The sequence below is a fragment of the Muntiacus reevesi genome, chromosome 22 (assembly GCF_963930625.1).
Source record: "Muntiacus reevesi chromosome 22, mMunRee1.1, whole genome shotgun sequence".
NCBI classification, from domain to species: Eukaryota; Metazoa; Chordata; class Mammalia; order Artiodactyla; family Cervidae; genus Muntiacus; species Muntiacus reevesi.
Window position 1 is genome coordinate 29,016,270 of NC_089270.1, and position 27,714 is coordinate 29,043,983.

The 27,714-nt window shown below is 38.6% G+C and overlaps 1 protein-coding gene across 3 annotated transcripts in view; it reads right to left on the minus strand.

Annotated features, from left to right (window-relative positions):
• SLC4A4 (solute carrier family 4 member 4) overlaps nt 1-27,714 on the minus strand; it is a 351,114-nt gene that overhangs the window by 160,511 nt on the left and 162,889 nt on the right. For 2 of the 3 annotated variants that reach the window (XM_065914665.1, XM_065914666.1), the window contains one exon: nt 24,467-24,646. In XM_065914665.1, the coding sequence (XP_065770737.1) occupies nt 24,467-24,646 (180 nt within the window). The remainder of the gene's footprint in view (nt 1-24,466; nt 24,647-27,714) is intronic. The other variant, XM_065914664.1, reaches the window with a different exon arrangement.

Sequence of the window (27,714 nt, forward strand, 5' to 3'; positions counted from 1 at the left end):
CATTCTTGCTGTTCAGTCACTAAGTCACGTCCTACTCTTTGCAACCCCATAAACTGCAGCATCCCAGGCTCCTCTGTCCTTCACTATCTCCTGGAATTTGCTCAAATTCATGCCTGACCCATTCATATTGGGTTGGTGATGCTATCTAAACATCTCATCCTCTACTGCTTCCTTTTCTTTTTGCCTTCAATCTCTCCCAGGAGTCCAAGTAATATCTTATTCCCTGAAATGTTTCTGGTTCTGTTCTTTGAAGCAGCAAATTCTACCTTCCTCTAGGTGTTTGGATTAAGCCCATCTCATGAAACAACTACATTGCCCTTTCTCTGATTCCTCTCATCCATACCCTGATGGCCGAGGAAGATTCCTCATTATCTGATCACATCCCCAAAGATCTCTAGGTTCTCATTCTCTGCCTTCAGATATGATCCACCCTTCTCCACAAGCATTTCCAACTCTATTCAAGAGAACCAGCTTAGCACTAACATCGCTCTCCCCTTGGCAAAAGCAGGTCTAGTGAGTAGATCTGTGAAGTAGGTGTCTGCCTCATTCAATGTATTTTCCCAGGACCAGCTGAGCACCAGCCTAGAGAGGTACTTAAAACTATTTAAGTGAATGAGTGAACTGATCATTTGAAAAAAATTTAACATAACACCCCAAAACTGTATCACTGCAACTGAACATAACAAAATTATCATCACTAAAGGGGAAGTGTTAGTTGCTCAGTCATGTCCAGCTCTTTGCAACCCCATTTTCTGTAGCCTCTGTCCATGGAATTCTCCAGGCAAGACTACTGGAATGGGTTGCCATTCCCTTCTCCAGGGGATCCTCCCAGGCCAAGGATCGAATCCGAGTCTCCTGCATTGCCAGACAGATTCTTTACCATCTGAGCTACCAGTGAAGTACCAAAGGGGATAGGATACTCCCAATCCAAGATGATAACAATCATTCTTACAAAGATAATAGTCACAGCTATCACCGAAATTACTACAAATTATCATAACAACCTACACAGCCTAAGCCTCTAGATGGTTAAAAGGATATACCACTTTCTTATAGGCTTGAGGCACTTTCCTAGAAACACAGAAACTATTCAAAGATGTCTTTTGGAAACTGGGGAAATTATTCAATCTTGACACAGCAATTCCTAAAATCCAGACCCCAGCTTAGGAACGTGCTACAAGAATCGATTTTTAAAGGAAGATTTTTACTAAGGGAAAATTTTGTCATTATAATTGGATTTCTCCTGCTCTTTCTCCTCAAAAGGGATGCTGATATTAGTCTCTCCACTATATGCACCTAACGAGACTGTGCTTTGATTTGTAACCATGGTTACTACTTGAAGAACCCATCATAGTGTATGGCTCTTTTTTGAGGTAAAAGCTGATCATGGCCCATAACAGTCTGTGTGTTCCAGCTGCTTCCTGGAGTTGATAAGAATGGACCTGAGAAAATAGAACCATCCCAGAAAATTATACTTTTGAATGCTGCCTTGTTGCCCCTCATTGAGAAACACCAGGAATTTCATTTTCTGATCTGAAACAACAAAACCGAGTCATCAGTGTCCACATCTCTTATTAGCAGACAAGAGCACTATCTGTGGCTAAAAGCAGAGAGATCTGAGGGCACAGAGAATGACAAACAGAGAAGGAAATAGAAAAGAGCTATGTCATCCGGAGTCCACACACCTGAGTTCAAACCCTGGTCCCCCACTTACCATGGGATCTCAAACACTCCCCGCCAGACAGGCAAGGTCAGGGCAAAAGAACAACCTCAGATTCTCAATGCTAAAAACAAAGGTCATTTATTTCTCCCTTATAATAATAATGCCCACATGGATTTTCTGGGGTTTCTGATCTACATCTCTGCCCTTAGGCCAGGACCTAAATGAATAGAGCAGTCCTCACAAGACACACTGCTTGTTTGAGAGAAAAGAAACTCGTAAGACATGTGTTGGCTCTCACAGCTTTCCCTGGAAATGATACCCATCACTTCTGCTCATGCTCCATTGACCGAAGCAAATCATGTGGTCACACCTAACTTCACGTGGGTGAGGAGGACAGCATTCATACATGCCCAGAGAAGAAAAGAGCTACAGCAGTTGTGAACAGCCCTAAAGCACTATGTCAGCATAAGTATGTAACCTCAGTCGTGTCTGACTCTGCGACCCCATGGACTGTAGCCCACCAGGCTCCTCTGTCCACAGGATTCTCCCACTGGAGTGGGTTGCCATTCCCTTCTCCAGGGGATCTTCCCAACCCAGGGATTGAACCCAGGTCTCCTGCATTGCAGGCAGATTCTTTATCAGCTGAGCCACCATGGAAGATCTGACCTCACTGAGCCTCAGCAATTTCATCTATAACAAGGCTTAAGGACGCTTACATCATAGAATATTTGATGGGGATGGCGTGTGGCTGAATAACTGATAGCTGGTAATAGTTCTAGTTACTTTGTACTGGTATCTCAGCCACAGATAGAATGATGTAGTCAAACAGAAATGGATGCCGTTGCCAAGGAATCAAATTCCCAAATTCTACTGCTATTAGCAGTCACAGAGAGGCAGTGGCCCTTCCCATGCCGGTGAAGCTGGTGAGCTGGGGATGCTATGAAGACTATGATCCAACACATTCAAAACAGTCATTCTCGCTCTGGATTTGCACATTATCTCTCGTTTCAGTCTTTTCCCCCATTTTCAGGTTAAGTGTTCAATTAAGCAACAAATGATCCACAAAGTGTTGTGTGTCAGGTATTATATATGAGCCACTGAGTTACAAGAGAACCACATTTTTTTCCCAAAAGAACCAATTTCGGTAATAAGAATCTCCATTTATGTTCTAGACACAGCCCACACACTATCAGCACCCCTCATCAAAAGAAAAAAAAGTTAAAACTAAATCACACAAATAAGGAAATGTAGATGAATCTGAAAAGACTAAATGGAAACTAAAATGGAAAACTAAATGGAAAACTAAAATGGAAAACTAATTTTCAAAACTAAAATGGAAAAAAGAGAAAGTTTGCCTCAGGTAAATAGATTCTGTACATTCTAGTTAAGTAGATGGTACAGTTATTCTATTTCCTTTCTTATTTGTTTTCAGACTGACTAAGTTCTTAAAGAAGATGAGAGCCCATCTTGTCCATACAAATCTAATGGGGCAAAAGAGATACAAGCGTGACCGATAGCACATGATTTGCAGTTAATGTACCCACAACAAGAGGTGGGTAGACGAGTCCAGTCCAACATTTACTAAACATCTACTAAGTGTGCTGCACTCTGCTTTGCAGAAGAGATTCAAAGATGAGTGAGGTGTGGTTCAGGCTCTTTGAGCACTCTGCCAACCATGAAGGAAACATATTTGTTCTATGGTGTGGTGATAAAGTAATGCCTGGGAGAATGAGCACAGAAATGAAGGAGAGGCACATGGGTGGGAGGGAAGGAAAGGAGAGAAATGAAAACAGAGTCTCCTGGAGGAAATAAGAACTTCAAGGATTAATTAAACGTATTCAGTCGCATGGGAGAAGTCGCAACAGCATGAATAAGGGATACAGAGATTGAAAGTTCTGGAACCTAAGTAAATGAGGACCCCAAATATTACTGGAGCTTGTAGTATTAAAATGGAAATGTCAAGAGATGATTAAGAAGAGTTAAGCAGAGACCAATGCAAGGAGCATCATCTCATAGTTTAGAGAACTTGACCTTCTCAACATTGGCAAGGCTACGAAGCTTGGGCTTGAAAAGACAGCGAGGGGGCACTAAAGTTTTTGAGCAAAGGAAGTGATATGTTTGCATCTGTGACTTAGATAGGTCCTTCTGGCAGTTGTGAAAGATGGATTTCAAGGAGTAAGAATGAAGGCTGGGAAAAGAGGAGGATATTAAAATAATTCATGCAAGAGAGAATACAGATCCAAAGGAGCGAAGTTGTCATGGAGAGTTAGGGAAAGGCAGGAATGACTAGGAAGGAAAATAGCAGAAGGGGATGAAGAACAAGGAGGAGGATGAGATGATAGGGGCTTCTGGCCTGACAAGGGAAGGATGGGAGGCTCCTGAGATGGGGGACACAGTAAGAGGAATACAGTTGGGATCCAAATTACCAGGACAATGCTAAACACCATAAGCATTCAGTTTACCACAGAAAGAAGGCCATTATTTCTGAAGATTCTGCCAGTAATTTTCATCAAAGTAAAATTCTACTGCTTGCTGCCAAGAAGAAATTTCATTATTAACTTTGGAATTGATATCTGCAGCTAGAATATTACATTTGCTTTTCCTCCAGTCTCTCTCGCTCACATGTAGACAGACACACTAATTCAAGTAGTTAGATCTTCAGTGGTCTCCAAGAATTAAATTCAGGCATTGTTTGGTCTCATAAAAGTGGTTTATTCTCCATCAGTTTTGAATGAATTCCTTCTATCTCAGAAGTCTCCCGTAAAACCACAGCCTCAGCAGTTCTTTGGGAGGCCTTGAACTGGTAACCCCAGTCCTTTCTCACTATGAGAAAAGCTCTCTTCCTCCATCTACGAGGGCATACAGGAGGTGAATATTTTCCTCACACTGGCCTTGCATAGCTTTACATAGCTCTCAGCATTGCCCAAAAGGACACACTCCAAAGTCAAGCCCACGATTTCTGTTACAACTGGGTGGGAGTCATTGGTGCTATTCACCAAAGATTTCTTAATCTCCACCCTCTAGACACATGGTAGGATAACAATTCTTTGAAATTAGGTGTGGACATATGACTCACTTTGGTGGATGAAATATGAGTGAAAGTAACACGTCATTGCTGGACACAAGTTATTGAGGCAACCCATGAGTCACCATAACCCTTCCTCATGCTACAGTGATCGTGGAAGCATGAACTGAGATAAGGCTACTGTTGGCCTGAATCATGATCTAGATCTGGATCATGGGCCATGATCATCATCTAAGGATGATGAACACAGCTCTCTGGAGTCCCATATTAAGCATGTAATAGTGTGAGAAAGAAACTTCTGTGGTGTTAACTGGGAGACATTTGGGGTTAGTTGTCACTGTAGCAAAATCCAGCCCATCTTAATTATTAGTTGTCCTGAAAGCAGCAAAGAAAGAAGGGTAGGAAGACCCTAAAATTAAGATAACACTCTTAACCATGTCAGGAATTAAAACTAAGGTTTTTTAATTTTCTTTTTTTAAATTTACAATAACATAATAAACTCACTGCAAGTTGCCATAAGTAATGTATTTTATGAAAAATAACTGCATTTTATAAAAGAATGGCATTCTTTCACATTTTTACACATCTCTTCAATGTATGGTTTACTCTACATCTAGATTCTCTTGTCTGATTCTGTGTTCAATCTTTTGAGATATATTGTTTTGGTTGAAAATGACACAGAGAAAATCCAAAGGCCTTTCAAACTCTTTGAAGGAGTCTCAGGGGTACCCAGGGGTCCCCAGTCCCCATTTTGAGAGTCAGTTCTGTAGTGTGATTGGTCAGAAAACTTTTTCTGTAAAGGGGAACATAGTAAATATTTTAGGCTTTATAAGCCGTACAATCTCTGTTGCAACTATTGAACTCTATCACTGAAGCATGAAAGCAGCCATAGACAGTACATAAACTAAAGAGCATGGCTGAGTTTTAATAAAACTTTATTAAAAGTTTAATAAAACTTTATTCACAAAACCATGCAGATTTGGTCCCTGGGCCTTAACTGTTCATTCCTGCAATAGATGATACCTAAATCAATTCGATATGGGTCCTGCTTAAGGATATGGATCCTACCTCTATTGTAGGCCACACACTACAGTAAGTAAGATGTACCCTCACACAACAATACAAAACTGAATGAGACAAGGTCATAAGAGGTGGTACAAAAAAAGGTGCCTGCAGAGTTCAAGGTCAGCAGAGGGTATCTCGCCTTGGAAAGGTTGCAAGGAGAATGTGGACCTTGAACCACCAGCAGAATTTCGACAGACAGTCTCAGGAGGAAGGAGAGTATTCCAAGTGGAGAGAATGTTCAGGACAAAGACAAAAACAGAGGGAAGAACTCGGCAAATTTAAGAAATGGTAAGCAGCTTCTGAGATCTAATGCAGATGAAGGGAAATGCAGCAGTATAAGATGTTGCTTCCTCAACTTCAGGGCACTGTCCAATGGGCTTGAATGCCAGGCCCGGGGGGCTGGACATGATCTGAAATGCACTGACATGCCACTGACCATTTCTACATGAGGACGTCAGCCAGGAATGATAAGATTAATTGGAAGGCAGAGTTTAGGACACATTTCCCTATACCCAGTTATAAGCAGTGACCCCAGATAAGAGGACAAGCAAGAGAAAATAAGAATCTGAACAAAAGCAATGGCGGTAAGACCAGAAAGAAGACAAATGCAGGCAACATGACAGGTATCATTTAACAGACTCAGTCAATCTGTTAAATTAATCTCTTCCCTTCCCACTGCAGGTAAAAGGGAAGAGAGAATGCATAATCAAAGATGACTTTAAGGTTCCAATCTTGAAAGAAGGGAGAAAGATGGTAATAGACAGCAAGGTCAGGAAAATGGCCAGATTTGGTGATGAGAAGAAGAGTTTGATTGTGAACATATTCCACATACTGCCATTTGCAAACAAGTGTGAATGTTCACAAGTCTCAAGCTCTTCTTGTTGGGGGAAAAAAACCTCTATTTTATAATTAAAGCAGATGGTCAAAGTGTTTTGAACTCTGTGTCTCTTAAAATCTCCTCCAAGCCCCCAGAACTCCAGAATACAACAGAATTTCTAAGTTTTTATTCTTTTCCCACCTTGATTCTTTCTATTAATAACTTCAGGAGTCAGCATATACTTTAGTCCATTATAAATGCAGTATCATATATCAATGAAATAACTAATGGGCCATCTTTAAGGAGCTCAGGATAAACAGTAACCAACACCCCCTCTTTTTAAAAGCGGTAAGGGCTGTCTGCATTTGAAGAATGTTGTAATTAATTCTTGGATACTACACAACTTTACTGAATGTCTATGTTAACTAAAAAATCTGAAGGTAGCTGTCAGGTTCTTGAAAGATTTCATCTCTTACAGTCTTTTGAAAATTCTAACTATGAAAAGCTACAGTGAAAGGATTTTGAAAGTTATACTTGGATTTCCTTTTGCCCTTTTAAAGGCCAAAAAATGAATGTAAGAACCATACAGTAAATGACCAAATAAATATTCCCAATCAAGAACAAGTCCACATCTCGAACATAGGGATAGAAGGTGAATCAAGATGAAAATGCTCTAAATTCAATAGTTCCCTAAAGAGAGCTGTCACTCTGTACCCCAAATGTAAATTTAAATGGGTCCCCTAAACTAAGGTGAGAATGTGATAACAAAGCACAATTCTAAAAGAGTATTGGCCCATGATAAATAATCTAAAACTCTCCTAGTGAGGACATCCCTGGAAGACCAGTGGTTAGGACTCCAAACTTTCATGACAAAGGGCCTGGGGTTCATTCCCCGTTGGGGAAACTCAGATCTGACAAGCCACACAGCATGGCCCCCCAAAAAAGAAAACACAACCCAAAACCCCAAAGTCTAGTGAAACGCATCTTCAATGATGGTCAGAGCAAGCATGAAGGGGGCAGAAATCAGGACTGCTGTGTTTCTGTAAACCCACCACCCTTTTCCAAGGTGGGTTTCCTAGCACCTCCCTGGTTACAAGTTCAAATTCTGAGTTCCTTTCTCCTCCTCCCCTGACCTTCAATTGATGCCAAGTCCTGCAGATGCCATCTCCTCACATGTCATGCAATATCACCACCTTTCCATCCCCACAGTCACAATCCTACTCCAGATCTGCATTCTCTCCAACTGATCTCCTGCGATCACCTAACTCTCTCCCTACTTCCAGGCGTCCCGCTACTAATAATTCATTCCCTAACGCACAGTTCTGTGTGTGCTCAGCTGCTGCGGTCGTGTACAACTCTTTGCAACCTCAGGGACTGCGGCCTGCCAAGTTCCTCTGTCCATGGGATTCTCCAGGCAAGAATACTGGAGTGGGTTGCCATGCCCTTCTCCAGATGATCTCGACCCAGGGATCAAACCCATGCCTCCTGCACTGCAGCAGATTCTTTACCGCTGAGCCATGGGAGAAGCCCTCTGATCATGCTACATCCTTCTAACCGATATGCACAGACCTTCCACAAAACAGCTTCAAGATTTCACCACCTTAACACTCACATATTCAGTTCTCATGCCCTGTCTGCTAATTAAATGTGAATATATTCCATGTCACACAAACTCTTCTCTGTTCTCAACAATCTAGTTGCTTTTATACTTTTCCCTCAGTGTAATATCACCTTTCCACGTCTCATCCTGCTTTCACTACAACTTTCATGTATGGAAGGAAGATCCACCCTTTATGGCCCATTGAAAAGTCTACCTTTCCTGAGAAGAAGAATTCCCCCAATTTGCTTTTTATGCCCGCTATCCATTCTCCCGACAAGCATTTTCAGAGAGTATAGCATGTACCACTGTGTTAATGCTGCAGACTAACAGGTCTGCCCTCATACTTCTGTGGTGGCCCTGCTTCTCTCAAAAATGTTGTCAGCCGGGAACTTCCTTAACCTCTTTCTCTCCCACTGAACTACAAAACTAGGAGAGGAAGAGCATGGGGAACGTTTGTTGACTTGAACCTGTTCAAGTGAACTCTCTGGGCTCTAGACTTTCCTAAAGAGGTTCCAAAACTCTTTAAGAAAACTCTTGAGCCAGAGAAAATTACAATTTTTATTTTATCAGTAAACTTTCCAACAGTTAAAAGACTTGAACTGCTTATTCCAGAAATGCCCACAAAGAGAAAAAAAAAAACATTTTTTTTTCCTAAAGCAAAAGAGCCCCACTCAGATTTCAGTTCTTTAAATTCTAATGTTAACTGTATAACCTGGTTGTAAAACAAAACAAGAATCTATAGAATTATACCACCATGGTTTTATTTTTAAAAAATTATCTAATATTAATACTTGTGATAATAATAATATCACCACTAGATAAGTACCTATTTAAAAAAAAACAAAAAACACTGAGCTGAACCAGGAGATCCTTGCCTGGTAAATCTAGTTTGCCTAGATTTACAAACTAGACAGAAAGACACACACAAAGCATAGTGAAGACAGATGCCGGAATCTGCAGATGGTGGCAGGAAAAAACCCTAAACCTCCTTTTCTTCTCTAAAGTTCAGACCTAAGAGTCTGAAGCAGCCGATCTCCACTGCCCATAACTTGAAAAGGACACAAGTGTTTGTAAGGGGCTCAGAGGATGTGGGCTGTTAGCCATTAAACTGAATTCAGAGATAAGCACTCCGAGAGGAGAGCCGTTCCGAATCTAGCAAGACAAGGTACGCACCTATGCTCCAATAATGGCAAGGCATTTAGGTGGGTATTAACTTGTCCTGAAAAGCAGAGGTAAAAGCTTCTCTTTTGTTCTCAGAGGCCCAGACTGGTTTTAGACCTGCCGGGGGGAATCTCTAAGAGGAAATCATTTTTGGTTTTCTTCCAACTTCTAATTCAATACCTTAGCAGCAGTTGAAATGAGTAAGAGTTGGAAGCTCACATCTGCCTCAGGTGACAACTAAGATAAGAAGCACACAATGTAAAAATGATGAGAGCTTACTTCCCAAAAGCAACTTTAAAGGTGGCTTGTTAAAGGCAGCTGTCGTTTCAAGTTAATACTGTCTGAAAATATCTTTTCGAATATCTTTTCTAAGAATATGAAAAGATTAAATTAATGGAACCTTGTCCACAAACCTGTTTTTAGGTGACATTTTGGGCAGTGTTTATATTATTGAAAAATAATTCTATGTTGACTATTAGAATGAACTGATCAAAACTCATCAAACTGAAGTGAGCAGAAATATGGGGAAATAATTTTTCCTGGTAAACAATATTCACTTTTGGTTACTGTGGTCAAGATGGGCCCTAATGAAAACTGGGCTGCTGGTTAATCTTAATGAGATGGTGGAGTGTCAAGGATTAATAAATATTTACTATACAACTCCCATGTTTCAAGTATGTACAATGCACTGCAGGGGGTCCAAAAGCATGATACCCAGCCCCTGACCTAAAGGAGATTTTTACATAATTGAAATTAAAAATTGCAAATAATGAAACATCAGACAGCTACATAAAACAACACACAGCAAATCCTCAACTGTGAAGCACAGACATCAGGAACTATGACATACAGAACCTGAAAAGATCTTTTGTGTTTTTGAGAACAATTTTCTAAAAGGAAATGGGACTTCATTTGGGCCTTACTGAATAGTCCTGGATGCTCATACTTAAAAAGGTGTTCTCAGAAGGGTCAAGGAATCAAGAGGGCACAGAAGTGGGACTCACCACAGTATAAGCCAAGAGTAAAAGGACAAGCAGATTAGATAGAGCTTTGTACCGAGAAGAGATGAAAATGAGGTTGGCTAGGCAGGTAAGATACTAGCAAGATTTAACACCACTTTGCACACCTTTATTCTTTTATATGTGTATATTAAAGGTATTGAACTGACGTCGTAGGTAATAGGAAGCTCTGGGAAGGTGACTGAGATGATATATCAAAGCTGTTTGTTTAGGGAGAGAATATATCATATAAATAGACAATGAACAGAATATTCTCTCATGACTAAAATGTTTTCTTAGAAGGATTGGCCCAGGGTGTTATCTTACGTTAATTTCCAAATAGTTGTCATATTTCCATAACATGAACAAAATGAACATTTTGGTCAATTTCCTTGATACTTCATCCACAACAGTATATCAGTGTCTAAATGCCTGACATGGAATAAATAAAACTTTAAAAGGATAAGAACAGCTACAATGTCTTAAGCAATTCCTATAAGCACTTGGCTAATAAGAGTAAATGCTTTATTTATTGAGGGCTGAGCAATACACTAATCATTATACATTTTCTAATTTAATTCCCACGACAATCCTATGTTGATAAGATTAACCCAGTTTTATGGCTGGGTTTTATGTAAACCCAAATGTACAGCAGAGAAGTAACTTGCCCAAAGTCAAGAAGCTAATACATGGTAGGTGTAGGATTCAAATCCAGATCTTTCTGACTCCAAACTCTAGTGACTAAACTCTGTACCTGAATTTATTTTTTCCCCAATTGAGAAAAAAAAGTTTATTAAAAGAAATGAATGACTTTTGCAGAGAAAATCAAGTGATTGTTGAAGGTTCACTGCAAGGTAAGTAAGTCTTTCTGGCAATGTAACCATGTGAATTTCTTATACCTTAACTTCAGTAAGACACTATTCATCAAAGTTATAAATGAAACTACTACATGATGAAGTTCAATTCCTGCCCAATATACTTAATGATCTCTATGATTTGGGCAATTTATGAAATCTCCCTAATCCCCATTTCTTCATCTGTAAACCATGGATAACAACAGACATTTCACAGGATTGTTCAGAAAACTAAATGGTACCCCATAAAGGTACCAATTCTTAGCTCAAGGATTGTACCAAAAAAGTGATGAATTAATGTTTGCAAACTAATTATTATTATATACAAAATTATCATTCAAGCTTCTTCAGCCTACTATACAGCAGAAATAATTGCAAAGTTAGTAGCTCAGTAAGTAGCCCTTCTAATTCTCCTGTCACCAAATTCTTATTTTTTATTCAAGATTAGCCCCCAAATCATCTTGTCCAAAAGTCTCTTCTACCACCACAACTCCCAGGCCCAGGAGATGTACCCATAATCTTGTGTGTGTTGGGGGGGGGGGGGTTGTGTATGTGTGGGTGGGTATGTACTTACAGTCATTTTACCTAACATATGCTACAATTGTTATCCATTTTACCTGCCTTCTTCCTTAAAAAGGAAGCCCTGCTGAGGGCAAAGGACTCACTTATACATTTCTAAATACCCAGTGTCAAGTATCATGCCTGACATGGTGTAATGGACAACACACATTTATATTTCTATGGGACATGGAGATCATGACTACAGTTTCTAAAAAGATCAGATTCACTCCAATACATCCTGGAAGAATTGACCACAACAAACATCACTTTGGGATGAAGTAAAACTTCCCCCATTAAGTCATCTGAGAAAACATCTTCTCCACTAAGGGAAATTTCCTTACACTAAGACAGCAAAAAGCTTAATTAATAGGTTCATTTTAAGAAAGGTAACAGTATACAGCTAAAAGCCCAATGGTGTCACCAAATGGGCTTCTGCACAATTAAAAGAAATTGATATCACATATAATCAAATCTGGAAATCTTGGGGGAAATTTCATGTTGTTTTGGGTACATGTTCTCTTTTGGTTTTAGGCATGTATATCCCATCGTTTACAAAACGATTTTAAAAAATAAAGATTCTATCTTATGCTACATTTTCATCTGTAGCATCTACTGCCCTTCCGGCACTTAAGCAGTACTTGAGGGGTTTTTAAACCACTAACTTGATAAGTTTTTCCTCTTGACCAGCATTTGAATGCTTTCAAACCTCCTGTAGAGACCTCATCTTCATGATATCTTCCTCACAATCCTCTGAAATAAGAAAATATGACATCATCACCCCCATGAGGAAACTGAGGTTCTGATAAATGTTCCATGGAGGGGAAACTGCCAGTGCTGAGCCCAGCCCTTCGTCTCCAACTCTTTCCACTGGCTTACAAGGGACTCAGCTTAATTCAGGATGGCAGAGAATACATTATTACTGTCCTCTTTGCTAGTGGAAGAAATGAATGCATAATTGTGAATTTAGCAATCTGTGAGCCTTACCCTTTCAGGCACTCTTGAGGACGCTTTCACTCAGTTAGTTACCATAAGCCCCATCTTCACGCCCTCCCACGCCCACCACCGCCACCATCCTTGCCCTCTCCCGGTCATTGACTTACTTAGCCATCCCACGCTGGGGGTGCGCCGCACGCGGGGGTCATCGTCCAAGGTGCGGGTTGCTAGGCAGGGCACTGAATTCTCAAGCGGGCTGCGGGCTTTAGTGCCAGAAGCAGAAGACAGGAGGAGGAGGACACATGAGCAGCCACAGCAAGGATGAGGATGAAAGCATTGATTAAGAAGAAAAAAATACTAAAGCAAATCACACAAGCGGGTTAAGAGAGAACAATGACATATTACGTTGACACACACCCCCTCCCATGACCCTGCATTCTTAGATGGAACAAATCCCAACACAGAATTTCAGAGCCTGAAACAAATTACATTCAATCATCATAGTTCCCCGGCTACAAATGGCTGATCCGCCCTGGAGTACTAATACACAAAACATGGATTGTACCCAGAGAGAAGATTTACATAATGAACACCAATCTCAAGATGTAAGATCAAGACTGTTAATAATCTTGTACCACATAAGCACACACAGAGGGAAGTTATACACAGTTGTGCAAGGCACAGCGAGCAGGGTGTTAAATTAGCAAGGCACTCTCTTGTGATCTGTCCAACACACCCTTTTATGGATCTTCTACCCAAAGCAGAAAGCAACATCTCATATTTTGACTTAGGAAATATTTTCCTTCATGAATATAAAACGGGTTTTTAATACCCTTTGCCTCCTGTTTTTCAGCCCTTCAGCAACATGAGACTAGGATATAGATAAATCAATATTGTAATACAAATCCATTTAGAATGGCATATTAGTTCTCATTTTCTGTTGCTCTTTATGCCTTATTTTTACTATAATTTTAATATGTGGCGCACCCACGCCAAATCTTGGACCACATCAGAGACTGAATAATGATGTAGGCTAAATATATAGGATGGTTCCCTCCAGATATTTTTAATCAACTGGAGAACACCATCAACTTCAGCCTGGAGACAGTTCCATTTGGGTTTTATGTCATCTGTTTTGCTATTCTCATCAAATGCCCCACTCCTAGTAAGAAATAGGCAGCATAATTATCCTTCAAGGAACAACAATGAGGTTGGAAATAACGAACCATCAGACTACATACAATTTGACTTGAGAGAGTTTTTTCCCCTTAGTAATATAGTCGTTAAATGATCAAAGTAACAAAGCAAGCATATCCAAACAGAACCAAACATTAGATAATCTATTCACACAAGTATGCAAATGACAGGGCAGACAAATAGTGACCTTAAGGTTATTGGTGACTAGGGAGGTCAAGTTCTAAATTAAATCAATTACAAATTAATGTAAGTTGATGGCCAAATTTGGGCATTCAGCACATTATAAAATCTAGAAACATTTTTGTCAATTTATCTGTCTGCGTTTAAAAGCTGTAAATAAAGCCAGGACTTGTGAGTGGGCCATCTGTGCCAACACCTGTTTGAGGCAAATCTGATGTCTTTTCTTTGCAATCTGAATTTTTAATTGTTTCCCATAATTGAACTTCTTTGCAAGTCTGTATTGCACTAAGAAAAATGAAAAAGGGAAATGAACCAGTTGAGATAATTCCAAAATTGCTTTTGTTAAGAGGGAGGCATTTAGAAATATATTTTGTCATACAGGCTAACTTTCACCTCCTGTTTCTTCTGACAGTGGGGGGACCGGCTTGTGAGCCAATATTCCTGTAGGCTTAGCTAAAGGAAATGAAGGAGGCCAGACCACTGGCTGCCATTTATCTGGGCCCAAGAAAGGACCAACGAAAATTCCAGCTCGGTGAGAGCAGACAGAGGTTAGGAATGCAAAGTAAACTAAAAAGAGCCTTCACTTTCTTCAGTGGCTGAACAGTACAAAGATACCCAAATTTTATCCCCGATACCATGGCCTGCTCCTAAAACAAATCTGCTCCAAATCTCAGATGCTGATGACTGGCTTCCCCAAACAGCTTCTCTTTCCTCTACTTTCCTCACAGCATGTCAGGGTGTTAATAGTTGGGAACTAAAGATGGAAAAACCTTTTTGCATATACAGCCTCCACGAATGCTGAGCCTCGCCATCAAAGGGACAGTGGAATGGAGCCTGGCACACATTGGCAAAGAACCTGGCTCCAAAGACAAGCATGAAAACGAAACGGCCCATCGAGACTTGGCACCTGTGTTTTAGTAAAGCTGATTGGAGCCATCTGGCTGCTTACCCGCATGAAAACTGGGAGGCTCACAGCATCCATTACTTGTATTGGCAAATTCCAACATTTGGATTGTTAGACCCTCCCTGTACTTCTGTGCAGGAAGGGATACGAACTCTGTAACCCTTTCATGTTGCTTTTCTTCTCTTCACAAATTTACTGCATAAGCAAAATGTTAAAAAAGCTGTTCTTAAAGCCAAGCCAAACTTTATGATTATACCATGATAATGATACATATTATGTAAGCCTTTTCCAAATAATGCTTTCATTGTACTTCTTCCACACTTAAGCTACAAAATAAACAACTTAGCTTTGCTACTATCTTACATATTCTCTTTTAAATCACTTTTACCTGGCTTCGGGCATAAACAAGGTAGAAACTGGTTTATATTATTGTGATTTGATGAGGAAAAATAAAGCCCTGAAGATTTCTGAGTGACGGTTCCCAATATCTAGACTGTAGAAAAAGGTGTTCTGAACGGGAATTTTTTTGTAATGACTCATCTTTTCCTTGCGAATCAACTTGTCTAAAACCATCAATCCTAAATCTGTTCAAGTAACAGTGTCCCTACTTGAATCATGCAAATAACTCCCCCCAAAAAAAGCCTATCAATTTTTTTTAACAATCTTATTAAAAAGATGATTAATTTAACTACTGTTAAAATTTTAGGATTCTTTCAGGATTGCAATGTTGTATGTATTCGACACCATTATTTAACCAAGAAATTTAACCCAGGAATTTAGCATTATTTCACCCATTAACACATGACATGTTGCCTAGAAATCTCCATTCGGAAAGCCAATAAAGATGTCCAACCGCCACCTTTCATATAGATTTCTGCCTAGACACAGAAAGACCTCAGAGCTCTTTAACATCACAGAGTGAGAGCCCTGGACTCATTGATGTGTGGGAAATAAATTGTGGTTGAGGAAGTTCATGACCACTGTAGCTGAATTAGAATACTGTTATTAAGTATACTAGGTTCCTCTATTTTTATGTGTTTGGGTAAGTTATTTCACATTTCTAAGGTTTCTTTATTTTACATTTCTTCAGGCTTTTCATGTGCAAATGGAGATACTACATATAAACTTTAAAAACATCCTAGAGAGCAATACCTGGTGTATAATAGGTGCTCAGTTAACGGGAGGTAATACTGTTGCTGCTATTACTACTACTGTCACTGATGGAACAATGTTTCCTTCATTCAACATCCTGAAGGGTGTTAGAAAACATGGAAGGCAGCAACCTTGGCCTCATTTGGTGCAGCTTTAATTTCAATATGTGATTTTTAAGAAATCAGGTTCACAAACCTGAAAAAAAATCTTTTTGTCCTTTATACTTTTATTGAAGCAGGGTTTGAGTAAAAGGAGACATGCTTAGTTATTCTCAGAAGACTCTGGTTTTCTTCTCCCTTTTTTCTTCTTGGAAGGCATGGTAAAGGGTACACAGAGCTCACATCTCCATTTTGCCTTTCCTCATTCCTCACGTTTTCCTGTCCTTCCCTTTCCTCTCCTATTTCTCTCTCAAGGGGACCGGGGCAGAGAGCAGGATATACAACCACTCCCGTCTGCTCTTAGAGTAACCTGGCGCTGGGGAGAATGAGGCTTCACAAGGGCATCTCCATCAAGATCTCAAGCCTCGGAAGAAGATTTACTCCTGGTTTGGTAGCAGAAAATCAGTTAAAGACTCGTTTTCAGAGAAAGAAAGTAATGGAGAAGAAATATTCCTATGTGGTAAGATAAGACAATGAGAATTATTCCATTCCTTTACTCCATTACAGACCCTGGTTTTGTAAAATAGACTGGCAATTAGTAAAAATTTTAAATATGTTTATTTCAACATCCTGATATATATATATATGAAATGCACTAATGTGTATGTTAATTTGCTTCAGTTGTGTCCAACTCTTTGCAACCCAATGGACTGTAGCCCACCGACAGGGCTCCTCAATCCATGGGGTTCTCCAGGCAAGAATACTGGAGTGGGTTGCCATGCCCTTATCCAATATTATTTACTAAAAGCTAAGAACTATCGTTGCTCAGATATATTAATCAATCTTCATACTCCTAAGTTAAAAACATTATAAAGCCCATGAGTGGCATCTCCTTATGTATTATTTGGCATTTGTAAGGTGGATAATGAAAGTAGCACTGTTTTAAAAACAGAACTCCAAGAATGCTTTCACATATGGAGTAGTAGGGGAAAAAAACTAAAAGATGCAAAAGTTAAAAGAATACAAAATAATGGTGGGGAACTGAAGCTCTGTATTCAGTTTTAAATCTGAAAGGCACTACATTTTCTCCTTAAAATCTTTCTGAATAATAGTTTTCCTTACAATGGTATCTCGCATTATGATGATTAAATACTTCTCACAAAGATACTCATTTACTCCTGGTTGTATATGTTGTATGAGACATTATTATCCTATTTTACAGGTATAGAAACTGAGGCTTAAGACCAAGATAATGTAACCTGCTCAAACTCATGCTGCTACTAAGTATTTCTCCTGGATTAGAATGAAGCCTTTGGAAAAGATGGTGTGCCTTCAAGGTGATTATAAAGTAGGCCTTCAATATCAAAACCTAAACACTTACCTGTGTTGTATCTCTTAAGCCTGACTCTTCATTTCCATAAAGAGCAGACTAGACTAGCAAATACTGAGAGAGTGTGACTCTTGGAGAAAACTGTGCTGTTTATTTAACAAACTGAGCATTATAAAGCTGGATGATCAGTCACCTGACCAGGAAAAGAAAATAAGAATAGAGTCTGATAGATGGTTTAGAAATACTACTGTTATTTCATCACTGTTATTAACGATTACATTTATGGAGGCATTTCTCTAGTAACTTTCCATGGATGGGTTCATTTAATCTAAGGCTGAGAAGAGCTTGGTCATTCATTGAATTCTGGCCAGGACATTCATCTGTGCTGTGCAAATGAACGGAGAATTAGAGTTCTGAACAAAACCGATGGATATGTGCTGCTGGCTTTGGAAAGAGCTGATTATACACAGAAAGGCACCTGGGAAGCTGACACTCCTCTGAAGGTGATGGAGGTCTGCAAGCTGACCTGTCATAGAACTGGAGAACCACAACGACCGCTTCTGGGACAGAACCTTTGAGGAAAGTCAGGGAAATGTCTGCCTTCCCCACGGATTCAGGGATCAGGTCTGAGTTCAAGGGTATGGAGGGGAGAGGGGAACTGCAGAGTAGAATAACCCAGACAGAGATGACTGGGATAAGCTGGAATCCAAAACCCAGATAAAACCTAAGAATGTCTACAGGGAGTGAGAAAGCTGCCAAACCTGGCAGTGGTCCCAGCCAGATCCACCACGTGCCAGCATCCAGGCAGCTTGACCTAATACCCAAACCAAGTAGCTGGAATATGTCTAACCTCCAATTGGGTGCAAAGCAGTGAGAGCCTAACTAATTCCACTTCGGATTCAATGGGGCCAAGAAGTAACAGAAAATGATTTCTTTTCATTGTTTGTTCTCTGTCGCTAACCACTATTTATGTTACTGTTGGTAATAGCAAGAGACTACACTTTTTCCCTGGTGACTCAGATGGTAAAGAATTCGTGTGCAATGCGGAAGACCTGGGTTTGATCCCTGGGTTGGGAACATCCCCTAGAGAAGGAAATGGCTACTCATTCCAGTAATCTGGCCTGGAGAAATCCATGGAGAGAGGAGCCTGGCAGGCTATAGTCCTTGGGGTCGCAGAGTCAGACACAACTCAGCAACTTTCACTTTTCACACTTTTTAAGGGGCTTCCCAGATGGCACTAGCAGTAAAGAACCTGCCAGCCAATGCAGGAGACATAAGAGATGTAGGTTCAGTCCTTGGGTTGGGAAGACCCCCTGGAGGAGGGCATGGCAACCCACTCCAGGATTCATGCCTGGAAAATTGTTGTGTTTTAATGTTAGAAACTGCAGTGTAGGAAAGATCTAGGAATCAACATACTGCCTGGAAGTTAACAATGAAAAGAGGAATTTGCAGAGAAAGTACAGGGTAGGAGCAAGTGGTACTGCATTTCTCATAACTGATAGAAAAAAAAGAAGGTAAATTGAGATAAAATTCAGAGATGCCATCAGGACCAGGCCCTGGGTCCCTGTAACTACAGAAGAGGCCACAGTGCACCAGAAGCTGCCCGATGAGGTCTAGAAGCAGTTGCCCTGACATGCCACCTTTTCCAAACCCTCAACTACCTACTGGAGAAGCTTTAAGTCTTAGATTCTCAGTGTGGTTTAGGGTTTCCCTGACAGCCGGCAAAGAGGAAAATCAATGACGGGGACAGACTATTCTGCAAGAGGGGTGTGATGAGAACGAGTTTCCTCCTCTCCCACTGCTAGTGAAATGGTATCACTCACTGAAGGGCAGAGGAGATAAATCAGCAATATATCCATAAGATTCTTCCCAAATGGTAAGTTACAGAGCAAACATCACCCCAAAAAATACCCTCACTCAATATGAGATTTTTCTTCCTTACCCTGTGCTTAAACATATTACATATAATTTAATATTATCTGTTGAGTGATGGCATTATGGTACCACCGTATATAGTACCAGCGATGGTACTATGTACAATTACCATTCAAAACATTTTACATGGATTATCTAATTTAATTTTCATTTTTCTGTTTTATAGACATAGAAACTGAGTACTAAATTACCTTTACAATTTTTCACTTAAAAAAAAATAATGAAAATTGGGGTCATAAAAATGGATTGGGCAATATGAACTTCATAGTTTAGGTCTAGTTGGATAACCAAAGTCATTTCTCAGTAAAGGGCATCTCCCAGACCACAGAGGGCAAGGATTTTTATGAGAGTCTAGGGAGTAGAAATGAAACCAGGAAAAAACCAGGGGCAAGTTCATGATGGCACTGTCCAAATTTCCATACAGGCAGTGAAAGCTGAATACTCAAATTAAGGTTCTTGGTCTTAAAGCTGGGTCTTATCCATCTTTTGTAAGACTAGAGAGCACATATCAAAAGTATCCATTTAAGTGGTAAATGGCATTTTAAAAAATCATATAATCCTATAAAACATAACTCTTTAAAACAGAGTTATCAGGTAACCTTGTCAGAAACATCTTACTGAATATTTTTGAAAGAATATCAATTAGATCTAAACTTTCACTTTCTAATAAAATGCAAACTAAATATATCTTATTTGACTTTTTAACACTATTGAGGAACATTCTCAGGCTTCAATGTTATTCTTTCACAGGAAACTAAAATAATACACAATTATTGCCTAAGTATCTCTGACCAAATTATTAAATAAAACCATATGAAACTGTTGGTAGTCAACTATATTTTACCCACAAAAATGGCAACTGTATATGGTTCAGCCTAAAATAATAGTGAGAAAGAAAATGAGAGTAAGTAAAGGAAAATCTAACACCAGAGGAAATGAAAACCTCATTCATTTTCTTCCTGTGACACTAACTTGATAGAAATGCCTCCATTAATATATTGAGCTTGCCTCAATATATAAAATATGGCATTTGCCTCAAATTTCATACCTGGCAGATAAAGCCACCAGAATTCACAGATGTCTTGGATAAGTGGAAATTTCATGATAATTAAGATATTGTAAACCTGATTATTCCCCAATTTATTACAAATAAAAATGTTTTTTATTTCTTTTTAAAATCAATCATCTTGAATCCATAGCCATATCAGGACCCTAAAAAATTTAGCCATGGATAGACAGTGGTGGGCTGGCAGTGGGTGTTTTGGTAAATGTTTGAGAACCAGCTCTCTGGTGAAAAAACTTGTGCATGTGTGTGTGTGTGTGTGAATATGCAAGTGCAAATGGGTGTGAGTGGTAAATTTTACTGATTTAAAGGTGTATAGCATACATACAAATAATAAATATACAATACTCTATTGTAAACTGCACACAGCCAGTTGATTCTTATTCAATGCTTTTGTTGATTTTTACCAAACTCTTCTATTAGTAGCTGACTTACGGTTGCAACTGACAAACAAGCATAGGCCCAACACCCATGTTGAACATCCATTATCATATATGCTATCGAGTAAGACAAAAGTGAAGCAATGAAAATGTATTGACTCAATTATCAATGCCGCGGGTGATTCCCTCATTAAACTGAATACTAGTTTTTTAATACTGAAAGAGTATTTCCTCAATTCCTTGTACGATTCACATTCTAACAGTTGTTATGGACTGAATGCTTGCATTCTTCCAAAATTCATATGCTGAAATCCTAACCCTCGGTATAAAGGGTGCTAATTCCATTTATGAAGACTCTGCCCCAAATGCCCCTCCTCCTAATACCATTACACTGGGGGTTAGGATTTCAGCATATAAATTTTGGCTTCCAAAAGAGCATCCTTATAAAAAGAAATAGGAGAAAGATGATCAATTTCCCTCCACCACCTGAAGACAGAATGAGAAGGTGACCATCTACAAGCCAAAGTGGACCCTCAGCAAGAACTGCATTTGTGGCTTCTTGATCTTGGATTTCCCAGCTTCCAGAACCATGAGAAATAAATGCCTGTTCTTTAAGTATTTATAGCAATCTTTGGTAACATATTACAGGGACCCAAGCTAAGATGTCGGCTATAGATACTACATAGGTAAGCTTAACCTGCATTATTAGCATTTTCTCTCTTTTTAAAGCTGTAAATAACAGACAAAATATTGTATCAAGTCCTGGTTTGTAGTATTTGATGATGTCTATGGTGTTTACACCGCCATCAGGACTGACTGCAAGCTTCCAGTATAAAGTCCCTGAATGTGGATTTGGGAAGAGGTTAACAGCAACACACTAATTTACAGCGCAGCCTATAGCAAAATAAATGGGAGATAATGCATTTTGAGTATTCATTAACATTATTTTTAATATTAATATCTAATTGTATGTTTATGTAATCTAATTTTTCATAGTAGCTGTGTTTAACAAACAGTCCTCAAAATTCCTGGTAACAACTGGCCCTTGCAAGCATATAAGTGGTGGCACATGACCAGGGAATGAAAAAATTTTCAATTCTAGAGTAATTCCAAAGATTTCAGCCATTAAGTGCACTGGTATTATTATAACTAAAGCTGGCAGCATTCTGAGTCTATTTTCTAGTCTGTGATAGAAAACCAAGGTGACAAGTTTATCTACATTTTTACACGGAGATATTAGAATCTATTCCAACTACCATAGATAAAAGATTCTGATTTATTAAAGTAGTAGAAAATGTTCTATACCTTATTTTAGAATTTTAACCTAAGAACATTTCATAGTTGTTAAAGATATTAAGTATTTAAATCCTAACATATAGAGATAACTATATGTATAAGCTTGCAAGTTAAGAACAAGTGCCTCTAGAAAATCAAAAATTTGCCATCTGATAGTTTATAATAAAGTATTTTGGAATCACCTGAAAGTCATTCTTATAGCATCTCTCAAGGCAAAACTTGCCTCTAGATATTTAAAAGGCCAAAACAACATGTTTTAAAGGCCTAGTCATATTCCATGCTGGAGGGTGTTAGCTGATCAGCTGACAAGCCAGAAAGAAAAAGAATCACCTGCACTTCCTGCTTGCCTTCTGCCAAGCATCTGTGGCATTTCACATGTGAGAACCTGAGTGATGAAGGCAATTTCAACTTTTCTCTGAAGTACAAAGATCTACTGAAAGGATAAAAGATTGAATGACGAGCAATATCTACTCATTAATTGTATTTCACATACAAATACTCTCCCCTAAAGCACAAGATACTGCCACAAAGACCCAACTGTTCCTAATTTTCACTCTACCTACACGTCCAAGAAAATTAAGCTCATACCACACTGGTGGTGAAGGCACCCTTGCTCTGCCATACTCGCTCCTCCTCTCATTGCAAATAAAGCAGCATTTGAAAACAATGCTTGCTTCTTTATACTACCACTGACTTCGTGATAAAAAATAAATCTTCAAATCATAAAATTTCATTTTATGTGAGACAGAGGTTAACAAATAAGATACTAAAAAACAGACCTATAGTTTAAATGCCATCATTTTTAAAATATGACTTGTTCTTAAAATTACTTGTGACATCAGTTTCAACAAACTGTTTATCACATAACATTTCCAGCCATTAAACTATTCAAGATGCAATTTAAAAAATAAATAAAATGGGAGATGCAGAGAAATCAAAACATTTCCTGTCAGCAGCAATATTCCAGATATGGTAGAACCTTCAAATTGTCATAGGAATGTTCTAGACTAGATTCTTCCTTTTGTGAATGCTCATTTATAAAGAGCACCCTTATTTTAATTATTTATAACTTATTGCGCTTCAAAAAGAGAAACACAGCAAGAATTACATAAATATAAAAGTCATTCAGCAGAATTGAACTTTTTATCTGATTCTGCTTACTTACTAAACACTCACTTAAAAAAACTATGTGGAATGATTCCAAAATATAGCACAGTTTACTAATAGGAAGCTCTCTCCCAGAAAGCCATTAAATTTAACATTAAGTAAGAAATCTCAATTTCCAGAGACAGAGTGAACTGAGTTAGAATTCAGTTTATACACTTCACTTAGTCCATCTTTTCTATGACAACATGTTTTATATTATTCTGAAAGTGCAGCTGAGAACAGCGAATTAAAAGGTCCCTTATCTACTCATTTCTCTTAACACCAAAAAGACTGGGGATGGGAGGGAAGAGGCCTAGTTTGACCAGTCCAAACTGGTCTTTACACCAGCAAGTCTTTACACCTTAATTTGCCATACCTCATGAGAATAACTTCTCCCTTCTCCGCCTAGAATCGATTATGAAATTTATTCAAAACAAAGACAATGATACAGAAGACACACACTTTGCAAGAAATTCTGGTAAATGTAAGAGTACAAATAAAACATAGTGCCTTTCCTATTGCTACATAATGGGGCTAATACCCTACCTGAATAATTATTCTCACATCTATCACATAGTAAAAGAGCAGACCGGTTTTTTAAGCAGTAAAAATAATATTGAACCTTATCTTGATGAATGACCGTTTATAGGCTGGACACCATCTCATATATCAAGCAAACACTTCACAATATGAGATTTTCAGAGTACCTATCAAAGCTTAGTCTGTCCTCCTAATTCTGACAAACCACCACGTCAAAAGCATATTCCTTGATGTACTCAATAATATACAGGCGTGCTGATTCACTGGAAACATTCAGTTGTTTCATCACTGCCTTATTACCAAAACCTGTCAGTCAGCCAGAATATAGGTATATGGAGCAACCACGGTGTCGGCATTTGCAGCCTACAGTAACTGCTGAAATCTTTCCAACAGGACTGCAAATCTGCCCAATTGGTTAAAACATGTCATTATGAAATGGTTGTGGTATATGAGTTGAGAAAAGAAGAAATAAGAAGAGAGATTTAAAAAAAAAAAAAGGTGACAAGAGGTGGAGTAAAGTGAGTAAGGCAGGTAAGAAAGAGCAGCAGCCAGGCGGCCCCTGCATTACCATTATCAGGGTTGGTAAACATCCTACTTGCACTGGAGACGGTCTTCCCAATGTCAGCCAGGGATCGAAGGTTGGATTTCTTGGTTTGATGCCGGTGCTTCCGGAGCAAAGTATAGGTCACCTTATCCTTAAGGTCAGCTTTCAATAGGCCTGTCTCAATCTGATGGTCAACAATCATCTCTGAAATAAAAACAAAGCAAAACCAAAAACAAAACTCAGTCACAAGACCACGAAGTTAAATTTTTTTAACTTATTTTTTAAGAAGCTATTTTTTAACTACATTTTTTAACTCTAACTTTATGGATGATATCAATATATTATTTTCTTTTTTTATTTTATTTTATTTGTTTTAAATATATTATTTTTCAATATCCAACTTTCCACTTTCCATGAAGGTAAAGATACAGGGTATAGTGCTTTGGGCACTAAAGAGAGTTAGAAATATTCTAGTATTAATTAAATCTTTGGAGAAGAAGAACTGTCTTGTAAATTTTTTTCAATCCTGCTTGAGAGTGAATTCATATTAATCAATTCTTCTATGAGTAACACAATAAATAATTTAAGCTTTCCAATTGTTTTGTTTAAAAGTAAGATTAGAAAATTTCATGTACTCTTTCATAGGAAGTGTGCCAAAAATATAAATGATATGAAAAAATCTTGAAGAGAATATATAAAATTTAGCATCATGTCATTATTGATTTTCTTAATCTATTCTCCCAAATCCTTCTGTAATTTCTTTATAATAGGACAAAGTAAAAAAAAAGATAATACCTTTGCCCATATCAGGTTATTTGAACACTAATTAATCCAGTGAAAGAAAGGTTAAAGTACAAAATTATACCTTAGTCTTTTCTAAGAAAGGAGGTTTATTTTTCTTATTTAGATCCAACTAAAGCCTTTACCACATGTTCTATTATTCATTTTAAAGTATAACCTGGCCAGAATTTTCTAGAAAGTTTAATATCTTAGTTTTTCTCCAAAAAAAAAAAAAAAAACCTAGAATTTCTACTAGCTTTAAACCACCTTCTCACACTATTTACAAAAATAAACTCAAATGGGTTAAAGAGGTACATGTAAGACCTGAAACCATAAAACTCATGGAAAAAACATAACGCAAAATTTATTTTAGATCTGTCTCCTCAGGCAAAGGCAACAAAAGCAAAAATAAACAAATGGAACTACATCAAAATAAAAGGTTTTTGCACAGTGAAAGAAACCATCAACAAAACAAAAAGACAACCTACTGAATGGGAAAAGATATTTGAAAATAATATTTTTAATAGGGTTAACATCTAAAGTTTGGAGAAGGAAATGGCAGCCCACTCCAGTGCTCTTGCCTGGAGAATCCCAGGGATGGGGGAGCCTGGTGGGCTGCCGTCTGTGGGGTCGCACAGAGTCGGACACGACTGAAGCGACTTAGCAGCAGCAGCAGCAGCAGCATCTAAAGTACTAAAGAACTCACATATCTCAATATAAAAAAAAAAAAAAGTTTAATTTTTAAATGGGCAGAAGATCAGAATAAACATTTTTCCAAGAAGACATATAGAAGGCCAACAGACACCTGAAAAGGTGTTCAGCATCACTAATCATCAGGGACATGCAAATCAAAACCACAAAGATATATCACACCTATCAGAATGTTACTATCAAAAAGACAAAAAAATTAGCAAGCATTAGTGAGGATGTGGCAAAAAGGGAACCCTAGTATACTGTTGGTGGGAATGTAAATTGGTGCAGCCAGTATAGAAAACGGTATGGAGGTTCCTCAAAAGATTAAAAATAGAACAATCACACAGCTCAGCAATTCCATTTCTAGATTCTTGGACAAAGAAAACAAAACACTAATTCAAAAAGATATAAGCAAAAAAAAAAAAAGATATAAGCACCCCTATATTCACTGCAGCATTATTTACAATAGCCAAGGTATGAAAGCAACCTAAGTGTTCATTGACAGATAAATGGACAAAGAAAATGTGATATATAACTTATATATATATACACATACATATATATAATGAAGTATTACTTAGCCATAAAAAAGGACTGAAATCTTGTCTTTTGTAACAATATGGATGGATCTAAAGGGTATTACACTAGGTGAAATAAGTTAGACAGAAACACAAATACCAAATGATGTCATTTATGGAATCTACAAAGTAGATTTCACTTGTGGAATCTACAAAGCAAAATGAACAAACAAAACAGAATACCAAAAGACACAGAGAGAATAGTGGTTGCCAGAGTGGGGGAGAGATGAAGGGGTAGGCGATGAAGATGAAAGGGATTAAGAGGTACAAAATTCTGTTCTAAAATAAGTAAACCACATAATGTAATGATAGCACAGGGAATACCATCAATAATAATATGGTAATAATTCTGTATGGTGGCAGATAGTTACTAGACTTGTCGTAATTGTCAATTTAAAAACTACATAAATGCCAATTCATAATGATGTACACCTGAAACCAATATAATATTGTATGTCAACTATGCTCCAATAAAAAATAATAAAATAATCTTAGAAAAATCTTTCCCCCAAATTTCTATTCACTCTTTTATGTTCCAGAAGGGTTCTAACTAGAAAGGATGAATGTGCTTCATAGAAATTGCTCCCTGGGTGTGTCTGCTGAAGGACATGTGTTACTCTAACAGAAAACAAGAAGTCCTCTTTCCCACAAATCAACATGTCAGCAGTAGGACATAAATGTAGCCTGGTGGCATCCTTCTGTCATGTCACAACGCAGGTTGATACTCCTTTGTCCAAAACGGGGCACAGGAGAAACTATCACAAAATCTGTGCGAGATAGGCAGTGGTGGGACAACACCTCATGTCTGCGGTTAGGGCTTGTGTCCCTGGCAGAGAACCAGAGCAAGGGGTCCTGGACTGACCTGTTCAGACACGTGGCTGCATCGAGCGCACGCCAATTAGTTTCCTCTTGCACAAACTTCTCTGTATACAAAAGTGGAGGAGAGAACAAAAGCTCTTCTTTTCCCAAAGTCTGACAAGAAAATTAATGGGTACTGATAGGATAACAGCATCTCCCAAACACTGCCATCTCTTTGCAAAGAGAAGTTACAGATGTTCAAGGGGCTTTGCTTCAGCATGACTGTACCTCTCATGAGTCCATCTTTCTAACAAGCACTCATAGAACTTGTCTCGCCATGAGAGCTGACAGTTCACACGGTGTACAGTCAACTGCCTGGGAGCCAAGGAGAGGCTGAATCCAGGCTTTCCATCACATGCCTTA